The sequence below is a fragment of the Salvia hispanica genome, chromosome 4 (assembly GCF_023119035.1).
Source record: "Salvia hispanica cultivar TCC Black 2014 chromosome 4, UniMelb_Shisp_WGS_1.0, whole genome shotgun sequence".
Classification (NCBI taxonomy): Eukaryota; Viridiplantae; Streptophyta; class Magnoliopsida; order Lamiales; family Lamiaceae; genus Salvia; species Salvia hispanica.
The window spans coordinates 23,176,957-23,198,996 of record NC_062968.1 but is presented as its reverse complement, the minus strand read 5'-3'; the positions used below and the strand labels follow the sequence as shown (position 1 = coordinate 23,198,996).

The 22,040-nt window shown below is 38.2% G+C and overlaps 1 protein-coding gene across 1 annotated transcript; it reads left to right on the top strand.

Moving 5' to 3' along the window:
* The first annotated feature begins 8,336 nt into the window (after positions 1-8,336).
* On the top strand, positions 8,337-11,288 carry LOC125224508 (laccase-14-like). The gene is made up of 6 exons (XM_048127917.1): positions 8,337-8,426; positions 8,508-8,659; positions 9,350-9,594; positions 9,668-9,796; positions 9,892-10,818; positions 10,892-11,288. Exons 1-6 carry the CDS (start codon positions 8,337-8,339, stop codon positions 11,095-11,097), a joined length of 1,749 nt encoding a protein of 582 aa, XP_047983874.1. The 3' UTR covers positions 11,098-11,288.
* Positions 11,289-22,040: the final 10,752 nt, after the last annotated feature.

The following is a 22,040-nucleotide window of genomic DNA, read 5'->3' as shown; positions in this document are numbered from 1 at the left end:
AACAAGGAAAATCCATTGAATATCTTCACCAAAAAAAATCCACAAAAGATGTTATACTCATAGACAAGTAAAAACTACAAATAAAGTACGAGACATGGAAGAAATTGATAAAACACAAGGTTGAATCTTCAATCTTCAGTCTTCTCTTGCCTGGATCTGCAGAGTTCCGCTCCAATGGAAGATGGAGGAATATAAGTGTGGAATGTGGGATGGAAGAAGGTGTAGAGGGATGAAGGATTGGAGGCTCTGAGATCAAGAATATAAATTAGGTTAAGAGGTATTTATAGGGTGGAAAAAGGTTTAGCTTGATAATTTTCGTGACCTAGAATAATTGGGAGAGATTGGGCTTCACAATATAATAATTTCTTTTCTTCCGTGAATTTCCGCCTAAATTCCCGTCAGCTTTGACTGCACTGCGCAACGTTCGTAGAATATACATAACTTTCTCCACAGAGCTCCGATTGAGACGTGCGAGATATCCACGCGAAGCTCTTTCAAAGACAAAGAGAATGGTATGAACTAAGCACTGATTGGACTTCAAAATCACTGGCAGAATGGGCTCGAACAGAGGCTGCTGCAACTTGGCCTTTTTGCACTTTTTTTCCTATCTTTTTCTATCATATATCAACAAACACATTAAAAATACCAAATGTATAACATATGCAATTTAAGAACATAATTTGCATGATTGACATTTAAAACTAGTCAAATCTAGTCCTTAAAAACATGCAAAATCCGTGTTTGTCAGATAGCCAATGAGACGAATTTCCCTAGACTTCGCCACCTCCGTTTATATGATAAGTGCGAGCAAATCCCGGAGAAATCCCAACACTCCAATTAATCTAGTTCGAAAGATGCAGCAAATCTGCAGTTGCTTCAGCAGAAAGGATTGTGGTGGAGCAATCTGAAAATGGGAACTATGATCTCTAACTTCACATCACAAAAGATGCCTTTTTTGAATTTGATACGAAACTCCTGCCTTGGAAAAGTGACACAAATGCTTAAATTTCATTCCAGAAGAAAAATGACAGTGATGGTCTTGGTAAGGCTGATTGAATGAGGCACTTGTCTCGGGTTGAATGCATAGTTTTGATGTTCTATTTTTCTCGGAGTTGAAGAATTAAAGGCATTCTTGTTGTAGAGGCGAAAGGTATAAGATGCAGATTATATACAATCAAATCACACTAATGTTATTCCAAATCTATTTATATGAGTTTAATTATTGTGAATTTTAGGGTGCATAAGATTAATGTATCTTTGATTATTTGGATGAAAACAGACTTCCTTGCATATATTTAAGCGGTCGAAATATGTACCAAATAAATATTGTTAATTAATGAATTCCTCTTATTTTTGAGAGCCCAACTCTAAAATGGGCCTAAATCAGCAACCCAAATATGGTAAGTGAGCCCAACGGCACTGCACAAAACGATTGTATTAATTCTACAGCTTACCCCAAGCCCAAATTTTCCTGATAAGGACACAACTTTATCCCTTAAAAAACATCAGTAGGTAAATACTACTCCCTCCGTCCCCGATTAAGAGTCATTTTTTTCATTTCGGTCCATCCTCAATTAAGAGTCACACTTCATTTTTACCATAAATAATAAGTAGGTCTCACATTCCATTAACTCAATTTACTCACATTTTATTATAAAATCAATATAAAAAATGGATCTCACATTCCACTAACTTTTTTTAACCAACTTTTCTTTACATTTCTTAAAACCCGTGTCCGGTCAAAGTGTGACTCCTAATCGGGGACGGGGGGAGTATGTTTTTGTTAAGGGGTAACTGCCTTCCTTAGAAGTAAAAAACTTTTATCAAATTTCGGTTTTTCCCACGAACTATAAAATTGGCATATAATGTCACGAACTTTATATTTAGTTGCCGTTTTCCCATGATGTGTTTTCCGGCTATGAAGCAAGCTGATGTGTGTTTTTAAGCTGACATGACTGCTGACATGTTAAAAATTTGCTGACTGGCCCAAAATCCCCAAATTTACCCTACCCTAAAATCAGACAGGCTGCGTTCGGTACCACGGAATTGAGGCCTTGGAATTGGAATTGGAGTATCACAAAAATATGTAGATTTGGAATTGAATTCCAATTCCTCAAATTCCAATTCCACAATTCTAATTCCATAAATTAACAAAACAATTCTGATTCAATTCCATGTAAAAACATGTTGGAATTTAAAAAACACGCGGACCCTAAACCGGGTCAAAATAGAAACGGGTCATATAAGAGCATCCTCATCCGTGCTCTTAGCTAAGAGCACGGAGGTGGGCCCGAACCCACTTTTACTCCTTGTCCTTAGCTAAGAGCACAACACCCACATCCGTGCTCTTAGCTAATGATAAGCTCAAGGGTCCCATCATTCTATTATTCAATTTAAATAAAAACATTTCCACAATATTAAAATGCATTAAAAAATAAAAATTACATAATTAAAATTCTAAAAAATAAAAATTACATAATTAAAATACTAAAAAATAAATATACATGATTAAAATCCTAGAAAATAAAAAAATACATAATTAAAATCCTAAAAATTAAAAATTACACACGTGGAAGACTACTCCTCTAACCCCAATTGCCTCTTGAGACCCCGGATCATTTGCTCATGTGTTGCAAATTGCTCCGGAGTCATCTTAGACGTATCGTTCAAATAGAGTTGGCCCAAAAGGGTCCACAACGAGTTGTTCGGGGGTGGAGGAGGCACAAAGGGAGCGGGAGCGGATGGAGTCAAGGCGCGACGGCGGGTGGTCGTCGCCTTCTTCTTTCCGACCGGCCGGCGGAAACTGCTCGGGCCAGCGTCGGGGCTACCCAAGTTAGCTCCGGCAAGCTGGGTAGCCACATCATCGGAGGCGCCGTTGGATAGGGCTACCGACCTGGACCGTTTGGCTGGAGGAGCTGGAGGAGGATGCTACTATTCCGCCCCTATACTTCGATGTAGGCGCCCCTCCTGCCAACAATCGAGGTACTTGAACGGTTTGAACTCCTCCCGTTGGTAGGTCGCCAAGGCGGCAGTGATGATGTCGAGCTCGCTCGTGCCGCTCCCCGCCGACCGCTCTTCCTGGAGGTAAATCCCCTGGAACTTCCCGATTGCCTCGTTGCATCTGAAGATGCAATTGCGAACCATACTATCATTGCGATAGATGGTTCCCCCCGGCCGGGTTTCATTGTAAAGACGAGTGATGCGCCACCAATACGTTTCCTCGGTCTGGTTCGTGCCAACTTCCGGATCTTCGGAGACTTCCAAGTAGGCTTTGAACATCGCCATTATCTCACCCGGAGTGTACGGGGTGCGGGTGCCACGAACAGGAGGAGTAGGAACAGAAGTAGGAGTAGGAGTAGAGCTGTTGCTCCCTCCCGATCCGGGTTCGGGTGGGCACCCGAACCCGGAGGCGTTTAGGTCGTGCACCGGGTAAGGACGGTGCCACCCGGAGCTTGCGAACCTTGGGTTTGAGGAGGGGCCGTAAATTGCGTTTCCGGACTAAATCCGGCCTCGGAGTCGAACCAATCGTGGTTCCAACCACGATTGCCGAGGGGTGATCGCCGGAGCCGGACATTGTGTAGTGTGGTGGGAATTTAGATGAGAGATTATGAGGAAAAAAGATGAGAGAATGTAGATGATGATAGAATAGATGAGAATGTGATTTTTTTGTTTGAAGTGGGGGTATTTATAGATGAAAATGTGAATTTTGGGGAAAAAAATTGAAAAATAAATTAAAAGTGGGTAGAAAACGGATATAATTTTTTGGGAAGTGTGAAAATATTTTTTTTTATTTAAAAACATTTTTTTAAATAAATTTCGAATTTTTTTTTAAAAAAAAGTCGTTGGCCAATCAGGGCGTGCCACGTAGGGCTGCTCAGCGGCACGGACGTGATCTTAGCTAAGAGCAGCGCCGTGCTACTGGCACGGACGGACGAGCTCCATCAGCGGACGGACGGCACCGTGCTCAGCGGCACGGACGGACGAGCATCGTCCTCTTCACCGCTGCGGATGCTCTAAAAACTGAAATATGCAGCACTTTTTCGTTTCCTCTCTCCCTCTCTCCTCGCGTCTTTTTCCTCTCTCCCTCCCTCTTCGCGTGCCCTAGCTCTTTCTCTCTGCAATTGCGTCGTGCCCTAGCCGCTTCATCTCTGTGATCGATTGATGGATAATCAGGTGAAGAATCAAATTTCTTATTATCAATTTGATTAGTTTTGTTTCGTATTTGATGGAAAGCCACGGTGAAGTTTTTAATTTTTACTTGCTCATCTTCCGAATCTTGCTTCGATTAAGCTTAATTGTTGCTAAATGCTAACCCTTGTTTCCCTAGATTTTTTTGTGCATTGGGTGACTATCTTGAATTTGTGCGTTTGTTGAGTGCTTTTCCTTCACTTTTCTGCTGCCATTATTGTGGTTAGTGCTTAGTGCTTACTATCGTCCATCTGTACTTCATTTTGGTTAATTTTTGTTCGTTTGTGATCTTAAAGTTTTCATAAATTCATCCGGTCTACTGAGCTTCAATTTCGAAGTTAGATGTTGTCAGTCTACAGTTTTTTTTTTGTCAGTGATTTGTGTTGGATCTTTCTCAGAGATTGGGTTTATCGATTCTGATCTTATATATGGTATTCTTTTATTGCAAAAGCGATTCGTTAATTCTGCTTAGTTCTAATCTGATCCTCATTTCTGGTCAATTTTTAAGCATCCCAATGGTACTCTATTTGTTTGTTGTATAATTTGGTTTTCAATGAATAGTTCTCTATGATAATGTTGTTTTCTTAGAAATGTGTTTCTATAGTTTCGCTGAATGATAGCTTGCGGCGTGCAGCAAAGAACTAGTGCCACTGGTGGATCATCTTGGAGAGGTTCTTGGTAGTAATCATGTTAGTAGGAGTAAGTTATGGAATAATGGAAGTTGGTTTGCGGTGCTGGTGCTGATAGAGCACGAGAGGAAGAGGCCGTGCTGCGTGATGGAGTGCCAGAAGCTGTTCGTTGATGAGTTTGTGCGCACACTGCACAGAATGAGTGGTGGTGCAGGTTCGTTGAAGATAAGCAACGCGGTTTCCATGAAAGAGGGCGGCGAGTCACTGTACCAGCCCATGGTGCCAAACCGGAAGACATTTTTGGAGGGAACTCCTCACTCATTTCAAGAAGGATAGACAGCGGCAAAGAAGGACATCAACACTCTCAAGTTCAAGCGGGAGACTGTCAAGACCAAGTATTTGGAGCTTCAGAACGACATGGAGACGTTGCACGACTTCAACAAGCTGGCCAAGCCCAAGCAGACGTCGGCATGAACTTCCGGATGGAAGAATTCAGCAAGCTCACGAAGATGGAATTGATAATAGAAATTAATTATCATTGCTTAGTTATTTTTTTACTTATATAATGGAAACTTTTGAATTTTAGAATATGAGAAAAAGATATAATTATGTTACTCCCTCCGTCCATGAAAATTCGTCCCGGTTTGACCGGGCACGGGTTTTAAGAAATGTAATGGAAAATGAGTTGGAAAAGTTAGTGGATTGTGGGTCCTACTTTTAAAGTATTAGTTTTATAATAAAATGTGAGTAAGAATGAGTTAGTGGAATATGGGGTCCACTACCAAAAATGGTAAAAGTGAAATGAGACAAATTTTGTGGAACGGACGGAAATGGAAAACTTGGACAAATTTTCGTGGACGGAGGGAGTAGTTATTAAAAAGTAACTATTAATAAAAAAATACTACTCGTACTAGTTATTTTAAAAAATTTGAATTTTAAATTGAATTCTAATTCAATTCCAATTCCTTTGTTTGGTAACTCAAACGTTACCAAACAAAGGATTTGGAATTATAATACAATTCCGTGTCAATTCTTTAATTATACTAAACAAGGAATTTGAAATTGAATCATAATTCAATTCCAATTCCAATTCGTGTACCGAACGGACCTACAATATTTTATCCTTCTCAATCTCACAATAGCAGCACCGTTGTTTCTCTGCATCAGCGGCAATTTGCCATCCACGTCGTCTCCGGCGTCGGTTTCCTTTTCTTCAATCGCAACTTTCCTTCTCCCAAATTGTGCCCGTTGCAATATGGGTCCTTCACCTTACACATGACCCCGCCGCAGCAAGCGCCTTCAAACTCAATCACTTCGTCTTCGGAAACAGTACAGATTGAACGGATTCAGTTTTCAGGCAGAAAACGAGGCCGCTTACGGAAGATTTCACTGGAGAAGATGAATAGTCGGTTAGGTCGGAAACAACAAAAACGAAGGATCTGATCTTCAGCTCAGCAGAGTAAATGAGAGAAAGCTCCAGCTCCGCCTTCCTCTTCGGTTCATTCTGCTCATGCACAGTTGAATGAATCATCCCCCAAATCAAAACTGAAATCGAAACATAAAAAAAAAAGGGAATTACAATCGCCAGAAATTGACTAAATTCGAAACAATCTTGGAATATAAAAGATTCAATTGAAATTGGCATTAAAATCTGAACCCTATGGCTTGCAAAAATTGAATTTAAGGTGTAATCTCATGAAACGATGTCGTTTTCGTTTTGTGAATTTCCGGCAATCTCCAGGTCAACTTTCAGGCTTGCCACTATTGCAAATTTTCAACCGGAAAATTGCAGGGTCAGATCAAATGGGAAATACCACCAACTTTGTGACATTATACGCCAATTTTATAGTTCGTGGGAAAAACCAAAATTTGGTGAAAGTTTGTGACTTTTAAAGCAGTTACCCTTTTCTTAACTAAAATAAATTTGCATACAGATGTGAATTATATTGTTTTATTAAATTAAATTAAATATCGGTCATCAGTAATTCGTTGGTAACTTAATTCGACAGTATTATTTGTGCAGAAATAGAATTCATGCCAAATGACGTTGCAAATTTGCTGGTGATTTCACATTGTATTTTTCTCACTGATGCTTCTTTTTATCTACGATTTTTGTGTTTATATGTAAACTCCGAACTTTTAGTGTCACAAGCGATTGCAACGAGTGCACCTCTATTTTTTTTTTTATTGTAAAGTGTTCTTTTTGATGAGATTCGTCAAAGATTTCACGTTGAAATGAGTTTAAATATTTCATTAAAATAACGTTTCTAGCAGGTGCAAGGCTTAGAGCGATTTTTTCAGAGTCGCAGATTATTAGTAATGACACTTGTAATAAAGTAGTACTCCACTATTACTACTATTAAATATTAGTAATACATGGATCATGGATGATTTGCCTAAAAAGAACGGTATCAAACAGCCCAGCTGCATCCATGTACTTAAAAAAAATTAAGTTGATTTTTTTGCCAAATTTCTTATAATATAGATTCGATATTGATCACATTACGACAATAATTACTAATTAATTAATTTAAAGTAATGTTTACTAAGTTGAATTCTTTCCTTTTCATTCTGCATTTAAACAAAGAAAAAAGTATCCATATATCTGTGAATAATTGGTCTACTGATATGATCCACATTATTACTCCAACTCTCCAAGGACTATCATGCTACCCAATATTAGTATTTTACAATTCTTTAAGATTGTATTTTACTAGTATAATTTATTACCAATAGTAATGCTCCCTAGAATTCTTCATCCATTCCAACCGGTACGAACGATGACCATCTCCATACATATATAAAATAGTAGTACAATTGTTTTTTCTAAATTTAATTTTAGAATTATGAATCAAATTATTTGTAGTTTAGCATATAAGGGTTCTTGGCATTTGGCAACATGACGAATATATTAACATAAAACCTATACACAAAATACCTTAAAATGATAGAATTAACTAGCTAGTAATAAAAGTTCTAAGAAACCCTAATTTCTCTAGAACGAAAATTATTATCAAAACCACAAAACTAACTGCAAAATAATTATGCATAAAATCTGAAAAACAATAAAATGATGTTTTCGCTACTCGATTGATTTTTGGTGCACAAAATCCATTAAGCATACCGTGACTTTTTTCAGCTACAGCAGATTACGAAATCAATCATGCTAATTGCTACCACAAATTTTAGTAGTGAACGACCTCGAGGCCGGCAACTAAAAAATATTCAAACAAATATGTAATACTATATGTAACTTTAATTATATCTACTAGAATCATGTGGTAATATTATAAGGAAAATCATGTCATTATTCTTAATGATGGTTGGCTTTATTATATACTCCATTATCAACTTAGTAATTCTTAATACATATGGAAACGGTTAGCGTGCACGTGTTTATTTTTGAGCAGCTGAGAAAAAGTCAAGTGACATTATTTATTTCATGCAATCGAACTTGTATAAAATGATGTATACAATATCAACTTACAGCTACTAAAAGCTCAAAAGAAATTTTTAGATATGAAGGTTTTCATTCTGTGTTTCTTTGGTGTTGTGCTTGGATGCTGCATAATGCAAGCTAATGCTTCAGTTCGAAGCTTAAGATTTGAAGTAAGTATATAGATAAATTGATTTTCTTATTGTGTAGCTTTTCTTTAGAGAAACATTAGTCTAAATTTGAACTTGTTTCAGGTGGTAAATTTTGATTACACAAGGCTATGCACCAAAAAGCCATTGCTCACTGTAAACGGACAATTCCCTGGGCCAATCATATATGCTCGGAGGGGAGATCTTGTCATAGTTGATATTGTTAATCATTCCGATCAAAATATAACAATTCACTGGTAAATATATCTCAAAATCTTACTTCCTTCGTTCCTTCATAGTTGAGTCATTTTTCTATTTTGAAAAGTTTCTTTATAGTTGAGTCATTTCTATATAAGGTAAAAATTAGGCAATTTAATGATGCATGATTTGAGCTCTTAATTAGAATCAATCCCCTTATTACACTTAGGGGTGTTTGGTAGGTATGTTAAGTTATCACAAGATAATTAATGTGCAGTTTAAAAAATCAAAGATTTTTAATGTAAATAAAAGATTCAATATTTAAAAAATGAAATTTAAATTTAAAAACACCAATCTCTTAATTTACTCCTCTTTACTCCCTTCATCTTATAAAAATATGGGAATATGATATGGTATGGGAATTAAAACAAAATTGGCAATGTAAGAGTTAGAAGGGAAAGTGTAGTTAAAATAGTGTTTTAATGGTGGTATAAGTTGTAAATAATTTAATGTATAGGAGCAATAAATTGGGATAACTTTTTTCGTAAAAGGAAATGCCCATATTTTTATGGGACATATGAAAATGGAAAATGCACATATTTTTGTGGGTTTCACTTAACACTTTAAACATTTTTTTCTTAGACTGTGTACCAAAGAGTTCCGCCTCAACTATGAGGGAACGGAGGGAGTATATAATATTGTCATGGAGCATTAGTGAAATTATATATACATTGTACGATTATATATAGGCATGGAGTAAAAATGCCGAGATATCCATGGTCGGATGGAACCGATTATGTGACCCAGTGCCCAATTCAACCCGGCAAAAACTTTACCCAGCGGATGATCCTCTCCGACGAGGAAGGCACATTGTGGTGGCACGCGCATAGCGATTGGTCGAGAAATTCTGTCCATGGCGCCATTGTCATTCTACCTCCGAAGAGGTTGACCTATCCTTTCCCCAAGCCTCATGCTCATGTTCCCATCATCATTGGTATGGCATCTCAATATCTGTATGTGAATTTAATCTGTTGAGATATTCATACGTGAGTTGTCTCGTATTGCAGAAGAGTGGTGGAATTCTAAGGTTGAAACAGTGTTCAAGAATTTCATCGCTAGTGGAACTGATCCTGAAACATCTAATGCTTTCCTCATCAACAGCCAACCAGGCGACTTCTATCCATGCTCTAAACAAGGTTATAAGTATTTACTATAAAAGCAAGTTAATGAATAATGAAAAATTTAATAGTACTACTACTAATCAAACTTTTTATATATATTATTGGTGCAGATACATACAAGTTGCAAGTAGAATATGGTAAAAGTTACCTAATCAAATTGATTAATGCTGTGATGGACAACATTATGTTCTTCAAAATCGGCAACCACAATTTTACCGTCGTCGGCACAGACGGTGCCTACACGAAACCGATACAGACTGATTATGTAGCGATTTCGCCCGGCCAAACCCTCGACTTGCTGGTGGAGGCCAACCAGCTGCCGAGCCATTACTACATGGGCGCTAGAATCTACGCCAGTGGCGGGGATTTTGTGACAATCCCCGCCACTGGAATAATCGAGTATGTCGGAAACTACACGCTGCCTCCGTCACCGCTGCTTCCATCCTTCCCCGAAGTCAACGACTTAGCTGCATCGATCGGCTTCACAGAGCAACTAAAAAGCCTAGGCAACAACATCAACGTTCCTAAAGAAGTCGACGAAACCTTCTTCTACACTCTCTCAGTTAACCGATCGCCATGTAACAAACCTTCCTGCTTAGTGCCACTGAGGCTGCTCGCGAGCGTCAACAACTTGTCATTCTTGCTTCCGGCAAACATCGACATTCTCACGGCTTATTACAAACAGATAAATGGAGTTTACACTACTGATTTCCCCGACTTCCCGCCGACATCTTTCAACTACGCGCAAGACAATCCGGATAGGAACACGAGAGTGCCCAGGTTCGGAACAGCCGTTCGTATGTTGGAGTATAACACGACGGTGGAAGTGGTGTTTCAAGGCACCAACTTCGGCAACGGGGCTGAGCATCCCATGCATTTACACGGGTACAGCTTCTACATTGTCGGGTCTGGGTTAGGGAACTTCAACAAGTCTAGGGATCCGGCTAACTATAACCTTGTCGACCCGCCACTGATGGAAAACATCGCGGTGGCAAGAAAGGGATGGACCGCTATAAGATTTAAGGCGAACAATCCAGGTCTGTTCAATTGTACTACAAATTACAGTATCTCTGTTGACTAGTCTTTTGAGATGAGTTTCGATATTTGCAGGGGTATGGTACATGCATTGTCATTTCGAGCGGCACCTGAGTTGGGGTATGGAGATGGTGTTTATTGTCAAGGATGGGAAACTCCCACATGAGAAGATGCTGCCACCGCCGCCGGATATGCCACGTTGCAGCAGAGAGGACTCATCTCCACCTCTTGTATTTGGTGATCCTCATTCCACAATAGGGAAGAGAGATGAGGCTCAATGAATCTTTTATTTATGATATGTTTATTTGTGTGACTTGTCAAATTTATCTAGATTTACTATACTTTATCTAGAATAATTGGGTTTTTGTCTTGTGTGAGGATTAGGTTCATTTCAATTTTAATTCAATTAAACTTGTAATTTATGTACTCTCTTCAATGATTTGAGATATGTCAAAGATTTGATATTGAAATGTGCATATTTATTAATTTCATTGATTGATTAAGAAAGAGGTGATCAAGGCTATATTATATGCATGGTTAATTGACATATGACAAAGGCTCTAAACGATTTAGGATTTAGGGGTTAAGGTTTAGGGTTAGGGATTGGATTTCGGGTTTTTGAGGATGGATTTTAGCTGGAAAACACAATTAACTGTTTTTTGGAGCTTATTTTTAATTTCTTAGTTTTTGTTTTGTTTCGTTTAAATTTTAAAATTTTAATAGCAATTTTGGGAATAATTTTTAATTTTCTAGTTTTCATTTTACTTCCTATAAAGTTTTTAAGGTATTCTAAACAATTAAAAATAAATGATCGTAACATGACATTAAACCAAAATTTTATAATATGACCTAAAACTGCTTAATTATGACCATCCTTGTTTTTGGTTAATTATTGACGATGAGATCTTCTAATCCTAGGGCCAATTTGGGATGCATTTCTGGATTTAAATGCATACTTGTTTTGATCATCTCCCTATATATATGGAAATTGGTATTCAATTTATCGATCACCAATCTGCGAGGAATATGGCGAGCACATTAGCAAACACTTGTGTTTGCAAACTTTATTCAACGAAACATGGAATTTAGCGAGGAATTATTGTTGTAGAGGTGAAAAGCTTGACCATAAGATGCAGACTTATTTTACAGTGGCTGGCCATGTGTACTCAAGGTGTGTAGTCGATCAGGTGTTTGGCAATTAATAATACAATTCCCTTTAGTATGAGCACAAGTTGAATTTTTAGTTCTTGATCGTGTTTTAATCTCGTGAGATTGTCCAAGGAAGACGAAAGGTGCTCAACCACAGTGGGATCCCAGTTATATTATACAACGGGTCAATTAATCAAATTGAATTTCTCATGCCGAGATATAAGAGTTTTACTTGATTATGTCTCCTACCAATATATACTCCAATTGATTTGTAGATAGACCACACCTTCCACTAACGCATTCCACTCACATTCCGTTATAAAACTAATATTCCCTCCGTATTTTAAAAATAGCAACTATTTACATTTTAGTCGGTCTCTTAAAGATAAAAACTTTAAATCTTTTTATTTTTGGACATGGACCCTACAATCCACTGACACAGTTTCACTACTTTTTCTTTTACTCTCTCTTACTTTATTCATTATTTTCATTATCTTTTTTACTTTACCAATTTTTCTCTCTTTCTTTACTAATTGTGCATTAAAACCCGTGTCGTTTCAAATATTTCTATTTTTCAAATACGGAGGGAGTATATAAAAATTGGTCTCACATTCCATTACCTTTATCCACTCACTTTCCTTTATATATTTCTTAAATTCCGTGCTGAGCTCAAATGAGACTTAATGGCGGACAAAGGAATAACAATTTAGGGCACTTAACTAGTGGAGCAAAATTCTTACTCCATCCGTTCAATAGTAATGGAGACATTTCTTTCCGGCACGGAGATTAAGAAAAAGATGTGTAATGTATTAAATAAAAAGATAATAAAGTAAGAAGAAATGTGTTGACTCTTACTAAAAAGATAAATGACTTCACTAATATTGAACTTATCAAAATGGCAAAATAACTCTACTAGTATGTACGGAGGGAGTATGATTTTACAACCACTTTTTATCGTTATCGCTTAGGCATGATGGTGGAAAATTGGAAATCCAACTCAAAATTCTTCGTTTCCCACGTATATTATGGTTTTTATGAACATGATCACAATGGAATTATATTACGTTAATTTTCAGTACATATACATGTGCTATGTTATGTTGCCTTTGCGGTTTGTTTCTTCTGCATAATCCCACTGTGGTGCTAACACCGACAGTGTATGATCCAGGAAATGAAACTAGTAGGGATGAAGAAGGTCGTCGCAAGCTTCGGTAGGCTGAGGAGGTGTGACGGTCGTCGATGTTATGGGTGGTGGACAAAGAATGAAAGTAACACCAACACTAAAGAAGGATTAGGTGGAGTTATCGCATGCCACGGTGCAACGACTTCAAACGCTAAATTTAATGGAGTTTTCAGGCCGAGCCTAATTGATACGAGTATATCTCCAGAATATTCTGATAAGGGTAATTCCCTTATCAAGATGCCGGAGACGATAAAAGAGATATGGATAATGAACGTATCAACTCCCCCATGGTTAAAATCCACCTTGTCCTCAAGGTGGGAAGCACGAAGCAACGCGTCGAGGATTCCTCCTGGATCAATTGCATAAAATCGCTTTGTCCAATTATAATCTCCCTTTGACACCGTTCTCAAGTATTGACTAAAATGACCAACATCAAATATATCTTTGAATTTCATCTGATCAACCCATAACTGATCTTGCTCGAAGACGTAAACTAAGAGAAGCAGTCCTATCTTTGCATATAACCTTTCTAAGCTTACCACCCTCATGAATAAATATATCATCAAGTTTTTGAATTTCCCCAATAGCTTTTCTCTCTCCAAACGAAGAACTGGGGCAGTCACCAAACTGATATTTCACATTCTCTGAAATCTCCTCTTTCATAGAAGAGGTGACAACAGCGGCAAGTACAACATCAGAGGCTAATGTTGGACTAATATTGGGAGTGCACGGCGCGGAGATCGCAGTCGGTGGAGGCAGATCTAGAGGCTGGACAACGGCAGCAGCGGGCAGCGATGCAGCTGGGCGGCAGTGACTCGTCGTGCTCCAGTTGGGTGACGGGCTCTGGGGCAAGGGCTGCTGCAGCGAAACAGATTGTTCGAGGCCAGATACCGCTTGACAGTGGCTGTTTGTCGAACTCCAGCAAGAGGGCGAGTGCTGAGGTAGCGGCGGCGGCCATTTAGTTGGAGGCTGTGGTCGGTAGTACGACGGCTGCGCCGTTGGTTGCCAATGCTGGTGGCCGAATTGATGAGCATTCGGCGGAGTTATGTAGACCGAGGCTGCGTAAGGCGGCTGTGCAGCAATGTACAGCGGGGGTCCGTCGGGTGCAGTGGCGGAGCCAGGAATTTTGCAGTGGGGTTCCAAGAAGAAGAAAAATTTTAGCACTCACTGTAAATAAATGTAGGTAGATTTCAATGATATTGTCATCGAAATTAGTCGTAGGAAGACTTTTTTATGTTTTGCCTTTTTTCATCATTTAGAATTAGAAGATCTTACAAATAAAGAAATGTTTTAAGATATTTAGTACACAAGAAATAAATGCATATCAAGAAAATTTAATCTAATCGAGATTAATTGATATAAGAACTTTGTGATAACTTTAAAAGAATTTTACCTACTAATAAAATTAAGTTTTTCATAAGTAAAAGCAATTGTTTAAATGTACATATTAAATTTTTTTGATAAAACTATTAATTATATTACAATACTAATAAAAAAAATAAAAAAAGTAATTTAAAAATGTATATTACAATATTTACAAGTTATTGAATAAATGATATCCTTTCAAACTATACCCTTTAAAAGTCATGAATTAAACACATATCTAAAAAATGAAATGCAGTAAAAGTTATTGGATAAATATATATTGGAATTTATTTACAAGAAATGTCTTACTATTGTTGGTTATAAAAAGAATGTGCAGCTGAGAATTGGTTAAAAAAGTCATGAATTAGACACATCTCTGAAAAATGAAATGCAGTAAAAGTTATTGGATAAATATATATTGAAATTTATTTACAAGAAATGGCTTACTAACGTTGGTTATAAAAAGAATGTGCAGCTGAGAATTGGTTAAAAAAAGAATGCACAGCTGAGAATCGAGCTCAGCTCCTCGCCTCCAGCTAAGAACTGTGGCCAGTTCACCAGTCAACTGCGCTACTAAGTCATATTATTATTGCCTCCGAATATATATATTATATTAAAACCTCCAATGGCTGGGGGCCCTTGGGCCCCCCATGCCCCAGCGTAGCTCCGACCCTGGTCGGGTGGGTCAGGTACAAGCCACAATAGAGGGAGCGTTGTTGCTACCCTGCGCTCATGCTCAACCATTCGGGCCTCGAGTCGGGCCTGCCAAGCGAGGATATAGTCCAACGTTGCAGCTATTGAATTCAGTTGCAAGTCTTCGGATGCTTGCGATATCTCCGGCCAAGAACGAGGATTGACTTCGGCCATGAGTTCTTGGATGAAAGCACCAATTTGATAAGGGTAATTCCCTTATCAAGATGTCGGAGACGATAAAAGAGATATGGATAATGAACGTATCATATTCCCGTATCTCTATTATTCCATATATTATTGATTTGCATATCTTTCCTATTTCTTGCTCATTAAGTTAGGTTATTAGGTTATTCCTATTATAAATAGGAGCCTTGTTATCTTTTGAATTAATCATGAAAGAAATATAATTAATTTTATCGTTCCGTCTTTTATTCTCTGCAATTTACTTTTCTGTCTTTGTTCATCGGTTGCTCGACGGAGACTCCTCCGCGAACGGACCTTCAATATCCGGGGAAATCTCGCCAATTATCCCTCGATACGAGTCTCCTCGTATCACTAATGTGCCAACGATGTAGTCTTATTTCACTTTTACTACTAGCACTATTTTTTATGTGTGGACTCCACATTCCACAAACTCACATTTTATTATAAAACATAAAAGTATGACCCCGCATTCGACTAACTTTTTCCATCTACTTTACTTTACATTTCTTAAAATTCGAGCCAAGTCAAAGTAAGACAAGTAATTACAGACGAATGAAGTAATAATAATAATAATAATGGGTTATATAAGAATGCGATCAAATGAAAACTCAATATTGTACAAACTCAAAACTATGATCTGGACCATTGAAAAATGTCAACAGATCACAAAAAAACATCAACAGGAAAATGTCAACAGAATTTCAACGGTAGTCAATGATTGATGTTGTGTTGATATTGTGTTGATACTTTGTTGACTTTAAAATCTTGAAATTTTGCACTGTGTTGATATTTATTGAAACAGTGTTGAAGCTGTGTTGAGAAGTTTTGAGTTTGTACAATATATAAGTTTGCATTTTATCACTACCCGGGTTATATATGTGTGTGTGTGTAAGCATGATGAAATCTTCATCTAAAAATCTAATATGATCAAACATAAAACAAATGATACTTCCTCCGTCCCACAAAGATTGTCCCATTTTTCTATTTACATCCAATCCATCAAAATGTCACATTTCACTTTTTATTATTTTTTATAGTGGACCTTATATTCCACTAACTCATTCCTACTCATATTTTATTATAAAACTAATATATAAAAGTAGGATACACATTTCACTAACTTTTTCTACTCACTTTTCATTACATTTCTTAAAATCCGTGTTCGGTCAAAGTGGGACAATCTTTGTGGGACCGGGGGAGTATATAGCATTCTCAAATCTAAGATGATATGATGATAAGTTCTTCAACTATATAAATAGTAAATGCGAGAATACAAATGACCAAACAGTTCGTCATAAATGGAAGTCCTATTCAAGCTTTTAATTTAAAAACTATCAGCATATTTCCATTCCTTTTGGTCTAGCCTTTATTATCTTTCATTTCCAATTTTGCATTTGAACATAAACGAAAAAAAATGAAGTGAAAAGCATTGTAGTTGCAGGCCTGATGAAACGAGCAGTGGTAGTTGGTAATTCACATCCTGGATATCGGGTCACCGCTACCCAACAAAAGCGGGAAACGGGGCAGGTTCGGGTAGTATAACTGTGATTATTGCAGGTATCGGGTGTATCAATAGTTCGATACCCTATAAACCCGATATTTTGGTAAGTTAGGGATTTCCAATTTCTAATTTTAGTTCTAGGATTCATTTTAGGAATGTATGTAGAGTTTATTTACGTTATCTCGCGGGCTATATGTGACATAAGAAACAAGATTATTGAAGATGAGCTAGAGGTGCAGTGCGTGCGGCGTGTGCTGTGTGATATGCGTCATTCAATCTAATAGGTCCAGAGGATTCGACTAGACTTCAGAGTCTAGAAGATCATGAAACTATCAGAAATGGGTCGTTGGGTGCACTCTATTCCTTCAAAAACCTCAACCCACTATACAACTTAGCACAGGGAAGTAAAGGATCGATCCCACGAGGACGAAGGTGTTACGAAACTGCATTTGAGGATGTTTTGGGAAAAGGGGTTGGCTGCCGCGCAATTTGTGGGTCGAGAACTTAAACTACTGGGTCTGAGAGAGAAAAAAAACTTTACTCTACCTACTGGGTCTAAGAACTGGGAGCGTACGGAACATACATGACTTAGAGAAACTGAGATATTTTAAAGTTCTAAAACAGCTGGAGTAAACTTAACTAGACAGACTTTCCTAATTTGGACAGACAAACATAAAGCGAAGAGTAAAGACAAATTTCCTTAAACTACCAGGGTCTGGAAAAGCATGCAGAAAAGTAAAAAGACAAAGCAGATCGTACTGACAGGGTTTATGGGACATGCAAAAAAAGCAAAGTACATGCTGAAAAATACTGACATAAAGCAGATCTGGTTCTAACTACCAACAACTTCATCTTCTTCGGGAATCAAACGAGAATAGCAGATAAAACAGAGCATTAAACACCATGAAAACAGAGCAAACTTTAGATCTAAACTTAAAACGAGAAATTAAAGCCTCAACTAGCAGATCTACGCTACTGGACCTAAAGGATGCAGAAACAGAAAGTAAACAGCCATGATCATGCACAACGTTAACAGCAAAGACCAAATACGCGAAACCCCAACTCAAATACACCATGTTTCAACCAATCCAAACATCTCCATATGCAAATCCCTGGCCTCCATCAACAAACCAACAGAACTCAGCTCCAAACATCCAACAATAAACAAAGAACGAAAGCAAAAGCAAGAAATAAGGGTCAACTCAGCAACATCCAACAAAAGCAAACATAAACATCCATAATAACTAGAAATAGGTCTGAATCTAGTAGATCAAAGTCAGAAACTAAAGTCGCGAAACTTAAAACCAACAAGTTCTAAACGAATACAAGTAAAGATTGTTTCTTCGCCTTCACAAGACGGTATTACACAGCAAAATAACGATGATGATGAGAACCACAGTGGCCAGAATCCTCCATGTCCAAGTGCGTAGCAGACGAAATGAGAAATTTGAAGTGTGGAACTAAAGCATGGAACGAAAGCTAGAGCTAGGAAAGTGTAGAAGTGGCTCTCTTGTTCTTCAAGGTTGAGCTATTTATATATGTGAGGCTCTGATCCCTAGGGTATCCCTCTGGTGATTTAACGCTCTTGCCCTTAAGTAAGACTCTTTAAAATAATCTGCTCTTGTTCCATTCTGCTCCTGTCGCCAACTTTTGATTCTCCCAGGTCCGAACGACAACTTCTGATTTTTGCTTCAATTTCATCTCTTTTGCATTTTCCAGGTCAGGTAACAGCATCTTCCTAGGTCCAGCAGATTTACTACGCACCTGAACTCATAAACGCACATTAGCGTCCCAAATGCACAGAATTTTAACCTCTAAACCAATGCATGAAACGAGCCTTATCAAACTGCTCACACTTAAACCATACTTGTCCTCAAGTATAAAGACAAGAAAAAGGAATAAGGCAAGTTTCAATGCATGGTTTCCCCTTAACCGACTCTACTTAAAAGGAAAAAGACTCAAACTACTAGACCTAGACGCTAAAGGACTTAAACAAAGAAAACAGACAAAAACACATATACTAAAACACATTGACACATAAATGCATAGAACTGGTTCATTTTCTAGCAGCCATCCCCACAAGATTAAGGTCAATCCAAGAACCTACAGTCTCCGAATCTTCCCCCTCCCTTCTTCTATCTAATCGGCTTGTCAGTTTGTCAAGATAGCCTCTAACTTCACTAACTGTTGGATTCGCTCGATCACTCATTCCGCACCAGGGATGTTAGGATCGTTCGCTCTTATATTGCTATACCACTGATGCCTCGGGTCAGAGAGTTCCCCTGTCTTCGCTCTTATTATAATAATTTTTTTTCCTTTCCTCTCTGGACTTCGTCCAGCTTATTCCTCCCTGGACTTTGTCCTGCTTATACCTCTATTTTTTTTTATTTTTTTTTTAATCTGGAGGGCTTCACAACTAGATCAGTCGAGGCATATTCTATTGTCCTTACTTCATCCAAACCGATTTTGATTTATTAAGGAAAAGGGCATCAAAGTTGACATGCATTCTCTCTTCAATTACTCTCACTAAGGGGCTTTTGCTTTCTATTTACCAGTTATGCATAAACACAGAACACAAAATTTCCTACTAAACGACTTACTACTAACTCCTAGACCTAGTAAACAGACACACATACTTGACACTAACTTGCACTAACTCCCTCCCCCCTCCCACTTCACCATGCTTGTCCCCAAGCATTTTCGGTGAAGTGGAAAACAAGGCTAAGTTAGTGAAGGGGTTGGCAGCGGAAGCGCACACATAAATCAATTACAAATAATTCAGATCTATTTAGCGGATTATTTAGACAAATTCTATTCGCGCAATTATCTCACGTATCATGCTTATAACTCAAATAATAACATGCTTTAAATTAATTGAAACCTAAAACATGCTTTTCTAAGGTTCAGCCATTATACCTTGATGATTCTTCAAAGAATCGAAGATAGCTAGCGCCTTCTCCACGTGAAGAACTTTAGTACAAAACCACGGATCTTCTGACTGGTTCCCGGACTGTGAACTGATATCAGGGTGGGTTGATCTCACTAGTGCACTAGGACTTAAATAGAGAAGATAGAAATCCTTTCCCACGGAGGAGAAGAATTCGACCACTCCTAGGAATAGGGGGGGCCGAAAATTTTGAATAAAAATTAAGTGTATTTTCTGTCTCCTTTATTCTCCTATTTATAATAAGTCACATATTGGGCCCAGACAGGGATCTATGGAAGGCTTTGGATATGGGCTCCTCCAATTAGCTTTTTACTAATTAAATTAAACCCAATTTAATATAAGCTTAAAATTGGAATATTATGAGCAGCCACTACAGAAGTAATACTGCACTCCCCATCCAAATCCAAAATTATAAGTACTTCGGGTTTCCATTACTTTATATTTATTTCCCGCGCTTAAGATAGAAACATCCATTAATTAATTATTGTCTGCTATGGACTTAATTAATTAATATCTTATTTATTCCAAGAGAGGACTCAGCAAGAAAATCTTATTTATTATTCATAGAGTAATTAAACTCCAACTAGCTAGGTTCCGAATAATAAAACCTTATTTCAAGCTTCTCTTGAGGATGTTATCAAACGAGACTCACCTCGCGCACGATTCAACATAATAGCAATCCTAGCACCGCTAGATATTAATCACCACTACCCAATATACCAGGCTTATTGGGTTGCGAAAAACCCGCACCATTTGGTAAGTCAAAGTAGTGCATAATCAATACCGTATGCTCAATGCTAACGTACATTGATTGAGAAATAATTTACGAGACCTCGTCTTTCAGTAGATAGCATAAAGACTGACTCGATGTTAGATCCATTCAGTGCTATACCACACCAACGCCATCTTATTTCAGTAAGACTTAGAAATAATCAGACTGACATTGCAACCTTTCACGATAGGTAGTCTAAGCCTATCTAGGTTGTGAAATTATTCTTTTTCTTTGTTTAGAACTGACCGTGTTACCTTAAAGTGAACGATGCCCACAACCGGTCTACTAAAACAAAGACTTAGACTTTGTTAAGTTACTTATACATTTAAATATGCAATAAACATCCATTAAATATAAAACATAACAACATTATGACAAAAATAATCTATTTATTCATTTGGAAAATAAAATAAGAGTTTTAACAGTATTCAATCACTCGAAAGGTGATTTCTAGTATACAAACTCTAAGTTAGTGCGACACTTAACAGACTCACAAAACACATATTATATAAAAACAAACTTCTCACACTTAGACCGAGAATCGGGCTAAGTGGGAGAAGATACACAATTAAACAGACACCAAAGCATGCTATATAAAAACAAACTTCTCACACTTAGACCGAGCATCGGGCTAAGTGGGAGAAGATAGCTAACACATATATACATAAAGATAACACAAATATTCACAGACACATAAAAACGGGCATGCTTTGTAAAAAGAACTAAAACATAAAAAGACATAAAAAAACTGAAATTTAAAATTACTTGGTTAGGGGGGGGGGTCAATTCTAGCTCTGGTCCCTCGTGGGACCAGACTTCTTGGGCATTGTCTTCACTTTCTTCTGGCTTGGTTTGGGTTCATCATCCTTCCCGGCCTTCTGTAGGGGCATCCTTATTCACTGGTATACTGGTGGTGGTCTCACTGTCCTTCCTCTTCCTTTCTGCGGGCATTCCCTGGACGCCGGAGGCCGGCTTCTCTGGGGTAACTCCTGAGGTCAGCTTGCCTAGATTCTACCGGCAACTTCGGAGGCATGCGCTGCTGCTGGGCCCGGAGGATCTTCTCGGTCAACCACGGTGACCATTTTCATCACTGTCAGCTTGCGCGGCCATCATCTCCCTCTGAGTTACCGCCTCCTGGTGCAGCTTCAGCAAGATCTCATGTTGCTGCACCGTATTTGCTCCCAGCTTCAACATTGTTTCCTCCATCCTTGTCTGCCACCCTTCACTTGCCAATTTCTCATCACCTTCTTCTTCCGCCTTCTCGGTCTTTATCTTCACTCCATCAGCTTTCCCTACTTCGTAAAATCTCAGCACGCCATCCTTCATTATCGTCAATCCCTTGTTGAAGAAGAACGGGAGATCGAAGTATCCTGGATCGCTACACATTGGCAGGTTGGTGACCGAGTCGGC